The 16,322-nt window shown below is 36.6% G+C and overlaps 1 protein-coding gene across 2 annotated transcripts in view; it reads left to right on the top strand.

The window, feature by feature from the left end:
* JAK2 (Janus kinase 2) overlaps nt 1-16,322 on the top strand; it is a 117,197-nt gene that overhangs the window by 18,405 nt on the left and 82,470 nt on the right. For both annotated transcript variants that reach the window (XM_040242647.1, XM_040242722.1), the window contains exon 3: nt 11,794-12,044. In XM_040242647.1, coding sequence (XP_040098581.1) covers nt 11,819-12,044 — 226 coding nt within the window. In that variant the 5' untranslated portion in view covers nt 11,794-11,818. The remainder of the gene's footprint in view (nt 1-11,793; nt 12,045-16,322) is intronic.

Here is a 16,322-nt window from a genome sequence, read left to right as displayed (position 1 = left end):
TATCTATGTAAACTAAAGATAACCTGTGTACTTTTCAAATAAATGTTAGTCATAACTCACCAATATTCCATGACTACAGTTTGAAAAAGATACATTAAAATTATAGAAGTTACGGCAAATCCTTCCACAAATAGGAGATGGTGCTCATGGGTGCTTCACTGCTTCTCATTTTTCAGAGAGGGTGCCTACATTCTTTCAGCGCCAATGTACATATTTGTGTAGAGTTAGTTTATACTTATTACTCTGTGTTCTGACATTTTCTTTTTGGTTCATTCTTGTCTTAGCTCTTCTTCCAGCCTTTTAAACTGTTTGTGATCTTTACTTTCCAGTGAAAACTAGGAAGCTGGCAATTGTGAACTATCATATATTAACAAACATTGTGTTAATATATGATATTACATTCTGTAGTAGTTTAGATTAGCAAAGTTATAAATTTCAAAAATTTTAGAAGTATATTCTTTCTTATAATAATTTTTTTTTCACTGTGGCCTAAAACATATTTATTAATAGGCCCAAGTATCCTTTGCCTCTGAAAAAATTACAAAGTCAAAACTAAACAGACTATTTTTAGCAATCAGTATCTCAGTATACCATCCTGTCTAGAAATGATTTAGATATTCAATATATATCCATTATTTAGTTTACCTTGGAATAAACTATTGTCTTATTTAAATTTATTTAAAACATTTGTTTGTAATAATTATGCTTGTATTAGACATGAAATAATTAATGATTAACTTAAGGTAATTTTCTTGAGTTTTGAAGACATGCTTGTTTTTATTAAAGCAATAAACTTAAGCAAGCTTTTATTATCAGAGATCATCCCAGATCATATAAACATGAAAAACATTTGGATTATCTTCTATGTATATGAGACTAAACTTGGTTTGAGGCTTCCTAGGTGACAAATAGTGGTAAAGAACCCGCCTTCCAGTGCAGGTTAGATGTAACAGACACGGGTTTGATCCCTGGGTTGGGAAGATCCGCTGAAGGAGGGCACGGCAGCCCACTCTAATATTCTTGCCTGGAGAGTCCCATGGTCAGAGGAGCCCGAGACTGCTGTCCCTGGAGTTGCACAGGGTCGGACATGACCGAAGTGACTTAGATGCACGCATATGCTTGGTTTACATAAATGCTTACTTTTCTCTAAGTCAACTGCATAGAGCTCTTTACCAATTAATTTTAGCAATACTGTCTGGAGGTGGAAAAATAAATCTATAATGTACATACATAGATAAAATATGCAGACAGACAAAAGATCTTGGAGCTCTATTCCAGAACTTTGGCCATGAATCAAGTACAATACAAAACTCACTAATTTGTACATAATTGTGTCTTTTGTGGAACAAGTTAAAGATACATACCTTTAAAGCTTTCTGTTAATGTTTATGAAGAATACTTTAAAGATTTGTGTTTGTCTTTGACAAGTAACCTTAAGAAGGCTGTGTTCTACAGTTTGGGCACGAGAACGCTTTTAGCAGTTTATATTTTTTAAAAAGCCTCTTTCTGTCTTTAGTCTCAGGTAAGCCTGGGCATTTTTTTAATACACCTTCTGGGATGTTTACATTCAAAGATACGGTAAAGTTTACATCTTTAAGGGACAGAGAAAGAATGCAGGTTTTCTCTTGGCAGTTTTGGAGTACATTTGCCTATTACCAGAACTTTAGGGCAATTACTGTTTATAGGGCATGATATGACCTCAGTCCAATCACTGTAGGGGAGAAAGCCTCTAATTTCATTCCTGTCATGCCTTGAATATTGGCCTGTAGCTGAGTCATTACCTGATTATTTGCAGGAGGTCCTAGGACAGGTTCTGGCCATCTCTATGAAGGGTAGTGTTTAGTGCAGGGCCCCCTACATCCAGATGATCTTCTGGTAGGTCAGGGATAGAGAGATGGGGGCAAGAGGTGTGTAAGAGGGAGGAGAAAGGGGATTTATGTCAGATTTGATTTTTAATTTTGTTCTGAGTTTAATTTCTGTTCTTTTATCTTGTTAAAGGAATACCTAAGGCTAATCATTATATTTCTTCATATCCACTTTTAACTTTGGTCTTCCCATGCATACCAATAATACAGTTGTTTAAGATGAGAAAATTAGAAGGTTTTCCAGTTTGAAGGATCCACTGTCTGAGCATTGAGGAGTAGGATCTTCTTAATAGTGACTTAAACCATAAATAAGCATTTTTATGACTTAACTATGGATGCAAGAGGTGTTCTCAAAGAGAGTACAAAGAATCAGCTCTCACAGTATCCAAAAAGATATTACAAAGATAGTTTAAGAAAGGAAAGTCTTTTGTTGCATAGGGGTAGGAATTGTATGCTGAAAACTGTGTTTCTGATTCTGATTTTCCCAAGAATATGACACCTCTGACTACAGATCTGCTAATCTGTGACAGTAGGCAGGTGTTACTGGAATGGGGCTTTCCCAGCACTGATAAAACAACAAAGGTTGAGATGACAGAGTCCCCTATGGACTGGGATGCCTTGTGACCAGTTACCCTGAGGGCTTACACTGCTGGACAGATTGCTGCTTGTGACTTCATGTCTTAGCACCCCAGTCTATTTGACTGGTCACTGAGTATACCCTGACAAGTGTACTTTTTAGATGGTAGTGATCAGAGAGAATAGTTTCACTGGCCACAAAGCCAAGCTCTCAGGATGTAGAACAAGGTGAAATGAAAATCCTCATACTCATCTGATGAGAACTGAACTCACTAGTCTGTGAAAGCTGGTTCAAACAGCATGCTTATAGGGCTTACGCCTGTGTTCTACCCTGTGGATTTTCCTCCTTAGTACGAATGATACAACAGAGCCAAAAAAAAATGGTGCCCATCTCTGAGAGGAAAAGGAACAATAAAACCCAGGAGTGCTCAAATTAAATTTACAGTAGTAGCTATGCCAAAGAAACTTGTTACACACATAGTTTCTTCTGTTAGTGTAAATTTAGAAAGAGAAAAAGGGCTGTCATCACTTTTGCTTTCACTGGACCCCTATAGACAAAGATCCAGAAGGCTGACAGTAAGAATCCTTCCCTGCTGCCAGCTCTTGTCAGAGGTTCTAGGGTTTCTCAGCAGCAGCAGTCCTGGAACAGGCAGTTTTCCAGCAAAGGAAGATCCTGCTGATTATACCAAAACTGTTGAGGAAGGTAAATTTCCCCTCTTTGTCACTTGGTTCTTTTGGCTGGCCTAATAATCAAATTGACTCAAGACAGATTAACAGAAGAAAAACAAATTTTATTTCATACATATGGAAGTCCCATAGATATAAGACCTAAGACGTGACCAAATCAGGCTGTTGATATACCCTTTTAAACAAAGAAACATTTGTGAAGTTTTGATACAACAAAGGGCTTTGGGCATGGGGTAGCAAATTAATGAAGTAACTAAGTTTATATTGCTTTCTCAACCTTGAATTCCCTGTTTCTGGTGATAAGGATTCCTTCTAGCCTCCCAGATTCACATATTTCTTGAGTTTTTTTTTTTTTTTCCTCGCTTAAAAACACCTGTCAGTATCTATTACCATTTACCAATAATTTATCAATTTTGGTGCTTACTGCTGTATCTTAAGTACTTCCTGTCAGAATTCTCTTCTCATTAAAATGTATCTTTTAATAGTTCTTTTAGTCAGAATATGTATGTAGTTTATCTTCATATAGCTTTGAAATGTCTGAGAGTACCTTTTTTCACTCTTGAAAAATAGTTTTCTTGATTGTTTTCCAGGCCTCTTAACTGTCTTTTCAGTTTTTTTTGTCTTTATCATGCTGCTTTCTGGTTGAATAAATTTGAGTATTACCTTCCAGCTTACAACTCTTCATCTGTTTCTGAGTAATCGTTGTCTGACATGTTCTACTGAAATTATTTTCTTTTATAGCTGTTTGTTCTTTTCATGACTGTTAATCTTGCCTTTGTTTCTTTGATCATGACTAATAATTACTGTAAAGTTTCTATCAGACCATATCATTCCTTTCTTTGGTCTCAGGCACTGGTATTTATAGAATTCCCTGTTACTGTAACTTGCAGCCAGGGTGAGAACCATTGTTTTAAATTATTTCAAGATGATGTACAGTGATTGTATCATTATTTTAAAGATTAAGGAAGTCAAAGAAGAAATTGGGACTAGTAATTCTTACAGTAGATTATAAATTAAATATTTAAGCATCTATATTCAATGAAAAGTTTATGAAGGTATGTTTCATAAGTTCTTATAAGGTTTTTTTTTTTTTTCTTGCGGATTAATTCAAACTGGGTTTGTATAATTAAGGTTGATCAGATATTTTAGATCTACAATGGTGGTAGTACTGAATACCTTAAAAATATCCTATTTGGGATTTTTCTAATTTATTTATTTGGGGTTTTGTTAGGTCTTCATTGCTGCCTGTGGGCTTTCTCTGTGGAGAGTGGGGGCTGCTCTCTAGTTGCAGATGTGGGCTTCTCATTGTGGAGCAGAGGCTCTAGGCACATGGGCTTCAGTAGTTGAAGCCCTCTAGCTCAGTAGTTGTAGCCTGTGAGCTCTTGAGCAGGGGCTTGGTATTTGTGATGCAGGGCTTGGTTGCCCTGTGGCATTTTTCCAGATCAGGGATCAAACTGCATTCCCAGGTGGATTCTTAACCGCTGCACCACCAGGGAAGCCCAGCAGCTATCCTTTTTCTTTTTTGCTCTTCACCTTTAAGAGTAGCCGTGTCACTGTGGTTTTCTTATTTCCTGATTACTCTCATAATTTTTTTTCCCATAGATGTTTCATTTATATTGGTTTAAAAAGTCAGATCACACAGAAGCATTAATAACAATCCAGTTACAATGAAAAACTCTGTGCTTCTAACATTAATCCTTTTCTCCAGAGGGAGACGGTTTTAATTCTGTTAACTTCTGGTTAGTTCAGTCTCTGTTTTACCTGTACCACCATGTTCCTCCTCTTTTCTTCAGATTACAGGTTTCACTATTTTATTTCTTATATTGGCTATCATTGTAACCTACGGTAATGTATTTGTGACTTTATTTCTTGTTCCAGCAACCATTGGCATTATTTATTGATTTCTCAATTTCTAAGGTTAGTGCTTCTTTCCCAAGCTTTAGTTTAGCTTCCCTCCATGCTTTCACCTCTCAGCCTCTTGTATTTTATGTTAAGACTAACATTTATGTTCTGTTCAGTAACCATCGTTAACACAACAATATTTATATTATACTGAGGATTATTATAGAGCCTAGAAGTATGCTATAATTTCACCTCTTTTCTTATAACGTTTTCTCCCACTAGAATCGCCTTTTTTTCTTTTCACTGTTTTCCTTTATCATGTCCACTCTGAGTGTTTTGTTTTGTTTTGAACTAATCATAGCAAGCAGTCTAACACTTTTTTCTGAAATCTTCCTTCTAGAGCTCCTCTGTTCCTATCTGCTCTGAGTGTGCCTTAGGCCTGCCGTTCAACTTTCATCATAACTTAACTTTATTACTTTCCAGGATTAGATCTATTTTCTGGACCTGATATCATCCTCTTTTTGGATTTACTCTTTGTGTGGTTTATTACATCTTAAGAAAATAACTTCTTCAATGCTGCTTTTGAGGTAAACTTTGAGTTTTTGAATGTTTGGGGATGCCTGTATTCTTCTGGGTAATAGTCCTAAATTGAAAACCAGCTTGAGATTAGAGAACTCAAAATAATGGAACCAAATGAAAAGAAAAAGCCATCCTTAACCCTTCAGATTCTTTCCCTGTAGGTGGTCTTTACTTCTTAATTACTAAATTCAGCGGATTTTTTTCCTTCTGTTTCTTATTTAACCTCTTCACGATGTTTGATAATTCTTCTCATAGATAATTCGTCTCTTCTGTTTTTTTTTTCTAAAGGGAACCATATTTTTATTAAAATGTACGCATAGAAAAATGCACTAATCAATTTTTATACAGTTAATTCTAGTTTTCTTCTATTTCTGGCCATTTATTTTCAAGATCTTTGCTACATTCTTCTTTATGCCCTCCATCTATGACTTTTCTGGATAATGTTAAATGTTGTGACCTCAAGGATTTGATCTATCATCTTCTCTTCCTACCTCATACCTTATATCTGGACGTCATGCGACTATGGCTATAGCTACCTTTATGTATACTGACTATGAAATCTGTCACAAAAGCACGTTATGTTTTCCTTAGCCTGCATAAATCTAGCTGCCTTTAGGATATCTCAGTCTGTATGTATCATAGGTAACTCAGTTCATTTTATGCTAAATTGAATTAATCATTCCTCCCAGACTATCCTTGTGTTCCATATATTTTGTTCTGTGAATTATAATACTGGATACCCAGTCTCTCAAACCCCCAATTAAGAAATCATTCTTAACTACTCATATATCAAGCCAGTTACTACAAATATTCATTTTAATTGCCTTATAGGTGCTTCTGACTGTAAATATCTAAAATTCATTTCTTCTTTCTTACTCTTTTAATCTGTTTTGGCACTTTGTATATATCTAGTCACTCAATCAGCTCAGATTGAGGATGGATTCCTCCCTTTCCCTTATGTACGTTTGGTGGTTGAGCTAGGTTTATGCATAGACCAGTCATTTCACTGTATATATTCTGTTAAATGTTTTGAAACAGTATATGTATTGTTTCATATCTTAGAACTTTTTAGAACAATAATTACTGAGAATTAAATCCAAATTCTTATTCACTGATCATTTCTGTTAAAAACATCATGTTCCTATTACCATTTCTGACATTTCTGACAAGTTCAGGCTACACTGTCTCTGCTCTTGTGCAGTTTATGTTATGTAATTGTCTTGGCTGTCCCCACACTTGGATGTTTGGTTATTGTTTAGGGAAGTACTGGATTAGACATAATTGATCAAATGTGAAGTGAAAAGTATGTTTGGATAGCCAAATATATGGTAGAAATGGACAAACTAGTAGAAATATGAAGAGATAAAGACAACAGAAGTTTACTTGTTTTGATGCTAAACAGGTATCTGGGGTAATTGTTCTAATATTTCTATTTTTCCTAAAAATACATATATTTTAAAAATGTTTTATTGGTACATAATTCAAATACCATATGATTCACTCCTAGCCATACAGTTTCATTTTAAATCAAAGAGGCAAAATGACAATCTGTATGAGCATGAATATTGAGAAGTTGTATTTAGATATTATTCCCAGCACCTTTAATAATAATTTTTGTACTTTTCTCAATGAACTTTTTAGGTTTAGTAGTTGAGGGTGAGGGATTATGGAGAATATAACCGTTTGTCTTCTAGAATGGTGTTATGGACAAAGTACACAAGGGAACAGAAGGAAAGGATTTTCTGTGTTACAGATTTTCTGATCATAACTTTTTGCTTACGAGTTTCTGTGATTTTGAGCTAAGAAACTACATGAGATCCAACTGGCTTTCTATGCTGTGCCTCAGCAATTGCTTTTGCTTCTGTTAAAGAAAAAGAAATTCTTTTGCTTCTTTTGAAACTGCTAAAATCAGACCTCAGATTTGAAGTTGGTGAGATAATGCCTTTTTGAACATATTTCTTTTAAAAAATAAGCATACTTTTTTGTGAAATCCTTTTGACTTAATCCTTTACAATCTTGAAGATAACATATCTTCTTGACTTGGTTTGAATGCAAATAGCATTTATCGTAAATGCAAGATAGGAGAGCCCTGGAAGGGCAGAAATTCAAAGAAAAGATTAACTTATTTACTAAAATGTTTTAGGTTGTACAGGAGTTGAAATCTGGAGAAGAACATCAGTTTCGATTTGACTTGGCTTCAGATAACTGGAATATACAAATAATCTCCTTTGTGATCCCATGGACTGTAGCCTGCCAGGCTTCTCTGTCCATGGAATTTCCCAGGCAATAATACTAGAGTGGGTTGCCATTTCCTACTCCAGGGGATCTTCCTGACACAGGGATTAAACCTGCATTTCCTGCTTTGGCAGGAGGATTCTTTACCACTGAACCACCAGGGAAGCCTTGCAAATAATATTGGGTTTATTGTTTCTCTCTGTTGGACTTAGTGACTCCTTGGTTGTCAAGAAACTAGTTACCTGCTAACTTTCTGTTCTTCCAACCTTTGCATTGATTTCCATCCTCATGGTTACCTTGTGGTTGCAAGAGAGTCAATGTATAGCTTCAGCTACTGTGTCTTCGTTCTGGGTAGCCTGAAGGAGGAAGTAGCAAGGAAAAAAGGGTGCACTTTATAGCTGAATTACCAAGGAGTGGACTTGTTGGATCATGGTATGAATATATGTATAACTTTGTAAGGAAGTGCTGAACATTTTTGCAAAGTGTTTGTTCAATTTAACATTCCCACCAGCAATGAGAGTTCTAATTTCTCTACAACTTTTTTAACATTTGGTATTAAATTTTCCTTTTTAATGGGTGTGTGAGCATATCTTATGGTTTAAATTTGTATTTCCCTAATTATTAGTGATATTCAGTAGTTATTCATAAGTGCTTTTGGACAATTTTGTATCTCCTTTTGTTGTTGTTCAGTCGCTAAGTCATGTCCGACTCCTTGAGACCCCATTCACTGCAGCATGCCAGGCTTCCCTGTCCTTCTCTATCTCCTGGAGTTTGCTCAAACTCACGTCCATTGAGTTGGTGATGCCATCCAACCATCTCATTCTCTGTCATACCCTTTTTCTCCTGCCCTTAGACTTTCCCAGCATCAGGGTCTTTTCCAATGATTTGACTCTTCACATCAGATGGCCAAAGTACTGGAGCTTCAGCATCAGTTCTTCCAAAGCATATTCAGGGTTAATTTCCTTTAGAATTGACTGGTTTGATCTCCTTGCAGTCCAAGGGACTCTCAAGAATCTTCTCCAGCAGCATAATTCGATAACATCAGTTCTTCGACAGTCAGCCTTCTTTATAGTCCAACTCTCCCATGCATACATGATGACTGGAAAAACCGTAGCTTTGACACTACATACCTTTGCTGGCAAAGTGATGTTTCTGCTTTTTAATACACTGTCTAGGTTTGTCATAGCTTTTCTTCCAAGGAGCAAGTGTCTTAATTTCATGACTGCAGTCACTGTCTGCAGTGATTTTTTTTAAGTGTGTTTAAATGTTGTTCCCCTCTTATTTTATTATTGAAAGATAAGTTTCTATTGTCACAAAGATGGTCTCCATTTCTCTGAAATGTTTGTTCCAGAAAAAGTTTATTCCTTATGCATATTGGTCAGTTATCCATCTCAAATTAGTAGTTATGTAAGGTATAAACTTGAGGTCAAAGTTCTTTTCTTTTCGTTTTTTTTCACCTCCCATATGAATAACCAATTGACTGAGAAACATTTTTTGAAAAAATAATCATTTCTTCTCCACTGAAATGTAGTGAGGCATTTTTTCTGATTAGGTGACCATATGTGAGGTTTTTTTTTTTTTTTGGTATTCTGTTTCATTTGCCTATTTATTTGTAGTTATTCCAATACCAACCTGACTTAATTACTCTGACTTTATAATAAATCTTGGTGTCTGGTAGTATAAATTCTCCATGTTGCTCTTCAAGATTATCTTGGCTATTGTAAGTCCTTTTTGTTTTTCATATAGATTTTAGCTTGTAAATTTCCATAGAGTAAGCTGCTAAAATTTTAATTGGGATTGTGTTGAATCTATAGATCAATTTGGAGAAGAATCAATATCTGGACAACATTGACTTTCCTATCATTGTCTATCACCATGTTCTGTTCTTGGCTTTTATTTTTGTATTTGTCATAAAATATAATTGATTAACAATATTAGTTCCAGGTATACAGCATAGTGAGTCGTACTTTTACAGATTGTACTCCATGGAAAGTTGTTACAAGATAATGGTTATAATTCCCTGTGCTATACAGTATATCCATGTTATTTTATACAGGGTAGTGTGTATGTTTTAGGAACTAAAGAGCCTCTTGATGAGGGTGAAAGAGGAGAGTGAAAAAGCTGGCTTAAAACTCAGCATTCAAAAAATTAAGGTCATGGCATCTAGTCCCATCACTTCATGGCACATAGAAGAAGAAAAACTAGAAACAGGTGCTTGTAGCTTTTCAAATTAGTGTTGTTGGTTTTTCTGAATATGTACCCAGGAGTGGAATTGCTGGATCATATAGTTATTCTATTTTTAGTTTTTTGAGGAAACTCCACACTTTTTTCCATAGAGACTGCACCAATGTATATGCCCACCACTATTGTAGTAGAGTTCTTTTTTCCTCCATCTTCTCCAGCATGTATTATTAGTAGACTTTTTGATGATGGCGATTCTGACAGGTATGAGGTGATGCTTCATTGTTTTGATATGTATTTCTCTTATAATTAGTGATGTTGAATATCTTTTCATGTTTCTGTTAGCAATCTATGTCTTCTTTAGAAAAATATCTATTCAAATTTTCTGGCCTTTTTTTTTTTCTTCCAGCAATGTTTTCATTTCAGAGTTCCTACAGATATTTCAATAAATTTGTCCTTATATATATGACTTTTTGATTCCTGTTATAAATTATATCAGGGCTTCCCTGGTGGCTCAGAGGTTAAACCGTCTGCCTGCAATGCAGGAGGCCTGGGTTCGATTTCTGGGTCAGGAAGATCCCCTGGAGGAGGAAATGGCAACCCAGTCCAGTATTCTTGTCTGGAGAATCCCATGGATGGAGGAGCCTGGTGGGCTACAGTCCACGGGGTTGCAAAGAGTCGGACACGACTGAGCGACTTCACTATCAGTTTAAAGTGTTCATTTTTTAATTGGTTCTGGCATGGGAATTGCAATAGATTTTTATATATTGGCTTTGTATCTTGTGATCTTATAAGCTCACTTTAGTAAGTTTTAGATTCTTTTAAGTTTTCTATGTACACAGTCATATCATGTGTGAATAATGATAGTTTTACCTTTTCCATTATACCTTTTATTTCTTTTTTTTTGCCACATTGCACTGTCCAGGACTGCACTACAATATTGATTAGAAGACATGATTTTAGACATGCATATTAAGTTTTTGAATTCAGGGAAAACAAGTTTGATATTTTGCCATTAAGTTATTAATTTTAGGTCTTTTATAATTACTCTTAATCATACATGTTTGCTTTTAAACCTAGTTTGCTGAGTTTTTATCACGAACTATTATAGAAGTTTAATTCAGTTTTGGCATTTAGTGAAATGATCATATGTTACTTTTCACATTTATTCTAATAATTAGTAAATTTTATTGATTGAATTTTGATTATTCAGTTAACCTTGCATTTCTGGTATAAGTAACTCAGTCAAGAGTTTTTTTTGGCTGAACCACATGGGTTGTGATCTTAGTTACCTGACCAGGAATCAAACCTGGACCGCAGCACTGACAGCAAATGCCAAGTCCTAACCACTGGACCACCAGGGAATTCCCAAACTCAGTCAAGATTTATTATTCTTTTAAAAATTACTGGATTCAGTTTGCCAGTTTTTTTTTTCTTCAGTATGTATCTTATATCCTTATGAGAGTTACTATTGTGGAAAGATTACAAATTGCTGAAGTTTCATGTGATGGTTAACAGTAATCATGCATTTTCAGTTAAGGTATGTACAGTGGATTTTTTAAAAGATATAATGCTATTGTACACCTGATAGAGTACGGTATAGTGTAAATGTAACTTTTATATGTACTGGGAAACTGAAAAATTGCTGTGAATTATTTTATTGCACTGATCTGGAACAAAACCTTCAGTATCTCTGAGAAATGCTTGTGCATGATACTTATTCAATTAGTGGATTTGATAGAGTCGATGCTGTCAGTGAAGACTGCTTTATATATGAAGGATAACTTATCAGTGTCACTTTCATTTGTAACTTTGGTTTCTCTTACAGGCAAATGTTCTGAAAACGACTCTGCATGGGAATGGCTTGCCTTACAATGACAGAAATGGAAGGAACATCCACATCCCCTGTACATCAGAATGGTGATATTTCTGGAAATGCTAACTCTGTGAAGCAAATAGATCCAGTCCTACAGGTCTATCTTTATCATTCCCTTGGGAAAGCTGAGGAGGATTATCTGAAGTTTCCAACTGGAGAGTATGTTGCTGAAGAGATTTGTATTGCTGCTTCTAAAGCTTGTGGTAAGTATTAAAAAACAGTGTTTTTCTTCTTATTAATATATGCTTGGTTTATTATACTCTAACACAATGTACCTGCTTAATATATTTTTTATGCTTCCATGACTGACAAGTTTTTCATATGTATATAAAATGAGAAAATTACTAAAGTAGAATATAAGGTAAATTCCGTATTGAGCTAGTGGTATAGAATGAATGTGTTCCCCCCAAATTTGTGTTGTGACCTACTCCTCCAGTGTGATGGCTTTGGAAGTGGGGGTTTCCAGAGATGAATCAGTTATGAGAGTGGACCTCTCATCAGTGGGACTAGTACCTTTATTAAAGAGATTTCTGAGAGTTCCTTTGCCCCTCCTGCCATGTGTGGACATAGCAAGAAGATGAATAAGAAAATGAATCATCTATGAACCAGGAATAGGGTCCTCATTAGATACCACATTTGCTAGCACTTTGATTTTGTACTTCCCAACCTCCAGAAATGTTTGAAATATGTTTCTGTTTTTTATAAGCCACTTCATATATGGTAATTTTCTTATAGCATCCTGAATGAATTAAAACAGCAATTGGTACTGAGAAGTGGAAGGGCTGTAACAAATTTCTAAAAATGTAAAAGTGGCTTTGGGACTGGGTAATGGGTAATGGAAGAGTTTTGAGGTGCATGCTAGAAAAAGTCTACATTGTTGGGAACAAATTTTTAAAGGAGATTCTGGTGAGGACTCGGAAAGAAAGAAGCAGAGTTGTAAGAAAACAGTTTTCTTAGAGGACACTTGTGCAGTCCTGTGCAGAATATTGGTAGAATTGTGTTCCATAAAGACCATTCTGATAAGATCTCAGATGGAAATAAGGACTATGTTATTGGAAACTGAAAGAAAAGTGATCCTTGTTATAAAGTGTCAAAGAACTTGCCGGAGTTATGTTCATGTTTCAGTGCTTTGTAGAATGTGGAACTTACGAGCAATAAAATTGGGTGTTTACTTCAAGTCATTTCTAAGCGAAGGGTTGAAGGTGTGGCTTGAGTCCTCATGACTGCTTATAGTTGTGAAAAATTAATGCTGTTGCTGAGCTCCTTGGCTGCCCTGGATATGGTTCTGGCAGCCCCTAGTGTGGCAATTATCCCTCAGCGGGATGCAGGCAGCAAACTTTGGTGGAATAAGTATCTCCACTAGTGGAGAATGCAAAGGCCCTGGAGGCATGTCTGACTCCACCTATATTTCAGAAAAGGGAAGCATGGGGCAGGGCTTCCAGGAGTCTTTGGTGCCCAGCAAAGCTGGAGGGGCAGGAATGTTGCCCTGGTGTGCCCTGCAGGTGGGATCTCTGCTTCAGTGGGTCTGGAAGGCAGAGTATCAAGTTAGAGGGTTATTCATCAGCCTTAAGGTTTAATGGAATTTGCCTTACTAGGTTTTAGATTTATTTGAGACTTGTCACTCATTTCTTCTTTTCTTTTGGAATGGAAATATTTGCCTATGCCTGTTGGAATGGGAACATCTATCCTATGTCTTTTCCACCATTATATTTTAGAAACACATAATTTGTTTGATTTCATAAGTTTACAGCCGGAGAACCTCTGGATGAATTGTACCTTGTTGTTCAGTTGCTAAGTATGTCTGACTCTTTGCGACCCCATGGACTGCAGCACGCCAGGCTTCCCTATTCTTTATCATCTTCTGGAGCATGCTCAAACTCATGTCCTTTGAGTCGGTGATGCCATCCAACCTCTGTTGTTCCCTTCTCCTCCTGCCTTCAATCTTTCCCAGCATCAGGGTCTTTTCTAATGAGTTGGCTCTTCTCATCAGATGGCCAAAGCATTGGAGCTTCAGCATCAGTCCTTCCAGTGAATATTCAGGATTGATTTCCTTTGGGATTGACTGGTTTGATCTCTTTGCTGTCCAAGGGACTCTCACGAGTCTTCTCCAGAACCACAATTCGAAAACATCGGTTCTTTGGCACTCAGCCTTCTTTATAGTCCAACTCACATCTGTACACAACTGCTGGAAGAACCATAGCTTTTACTATACAGAGCTTTGTTGGCAAAGGGACATCTCTGCTTTTTAATATGATGTCTAGGTTTGTCATAGCTTAAGATGCCTTGGTAGAGATTCTTATTCCACCAGAGTTTGTGTCTCTTTTTTTCCAAAGAGAAAGCATCTTTTAATTTCATGGCTTTGCAGTGATTTTGGAGCCCAAGAAAATAAAATCTATCACTGCTTTCACTTTTTCCCTTCTATTTGCCATGAGGCGATGGAACTGGATGCCACGATCTTCGTTTTTTGAATGTTGAGTTCTAAGACCGCTTTTTTTCACTCTCCTCTTTCACTCTCATCAAGAGGCTGTTCAGCTTCTCCTCACTCTGCCATTAGAGAAGTGTTATCTGCATACTGAGGTTGTTAATATTACTTCCTGGCAGTCTTGATTCCAGCTTGTGATTCATCCAGTCTGGCATATCACATGATGTATTCAGCATAAAAGGTAAAGAAGCAGGGTAACAGTATACAGCCCTGTTGTACTCCTTTTCCGATTTTGAAGCAGTCTGTTGTTTCATGTCTCGTTATTACTGTTGCTTCTTGACCTGCATACAGATTTCTTGGGAGGCAAGTAAGGTGGTCTGGTATGCCTATCTCTTAGAATTGTCCACAGTTTGTTGTGATCTACAATCAAAGGTGTTAGCATAGTCAGTGAAGCAGAAGTAGATATTTTTCTGGAATTTCCTTTCTTTCTCCATGATCCAACATATACTGGCAATTTGATCTCTGGCTCTTCGGCCTTTTCTAAACCCAGCTTGTGCATCTGGATGTTCTCAGTTCACATCCTGCTGAAGCCTTGCTTGAGTCTCATCCACATCTGATTTGCTGCTGCTGCTGCTAAGTTGCTTCCTTCAGTCATGTCCGACTCTGTGCGACCCCATGGACTGCAGCCTACCAGGCTCCTTTGCCCATGGCAAAGAGTACTGGAGTGGGTTGCCATTGCCTTCTCCACATCTATTTAGGTGATATTTAAATGAGACTTTGAACTCAGACTTTGAGTTGATGCTGGAATGAGTTAAGACTTCTGGGGCTATTGTGATGGAATGAATGTATTTTGAATATGAAAGGATATTATTTTTGGAGGGCCAGGAATAGAAAGCTATAGGTTGAGGGAGAAGGACACAAACATTCAAATTCATATGTTGAAACATATTCTCCCAATGTGATTGTATCTGACGGTGTTACCAGGTCATAAGGTTAAATATCACCTTACCCCAGTTGCTTTTCTACCCTTATGTGGCTTAGTTAATAGATAACTAAGTTATCTGGGTCTCTTCGAATTATGGATATTTGTGTCTGTTTTTTTCAGGATGTAGTCAGTTATTTTATGGTGTGAAATATGTGTTCCTAAAAGACACTGTGTTCTGCAGAATTGTGCAGTAAAAACCACAGGGCTTATAGGAAAAATAAGGTTAGGGGTATGACAGTCTAAACTTGGTGATATTAAAAAAAAAAAAACAGTAAAAACAGCACATGCTAAGTGGTAAAAAAAAATATATATATATAGTGCAATATATTTGGCACTTTACCTTAAAAAAGTCGTGAAGCTTGCTTGTGGAAGTGGATGTTGAAAAGATTGCATCCTGTGAGTTTGTGTGAAGTTATAGAAGGAAGGTTATCTGAAATCACATGAGAAGTAGTAACACCACATGTTGATGGGTGTGATTTATAACACATATGGTAAACTGAGATAGCTGGTAGGTGTTTGTTCCATGTATGGCCTCAGTTTGGATTCCAGGCTGAAGGAATAACCCCTAAATGAGACATGGTGTTCTCCTGGTAAAAGGCAAAAAAAACCATGAGGGCTGCTGGAAATGAAATAACCCCCTGCTGCCTCTTTTTGGAATGAACACACTATCACTCCTGCTCAGATTCCATTGGCCAGACTGAGTCATATGGCCAAGCCAGTGTTGGCTTAGATGAGGTGGTCCTCTCAGGAGTGGGAGGAAAAAGATGGAGTATTTATGAGCAATAATGTAGTCTGCTACACTTTTCCCTCTTGGCCACAGATAATTTTCTTTTTTCAGTATTTAAAATAAATTTTTCCTTCCTCAGTGAGGGTACTCAAAGCTGTCATTGAATCAGGTTTAAAATCCAGGTTCTCCCTATATTCTCTCAGTCATGTCTAGATGGTCTTCTTGATTCAGAAATCTGTGAAATGAGAAGACAGTTATTCTGACATCATATCTACAGCCTTGACAAGTTTTATGTTAAAGATATGAGATAATTAGCTCTAGTGTAGAAACAGCAAGGTTTAGACAAA

This window comes from Oryx dammah, unplaced genomic scaffold (assembly GCF_014754425.2).
Source record: "Oryx dammah isolate SB20612 unplaced genomic scaffold, SCBI_Odam_1.1 HiC_scaffold_1, whole genome shotgun sequence".
In the NCBI taxonomy this organism is placed as follows: domain Eukaryota; kingdom Metazoa; phylum Chordata; class Mammalia; order Artiodactyla; family Bovidae; genus Oryx; species Oryx dammah.
This window is presented reverse-complemented; position numbering and strand designations above follow the sequence as displayed.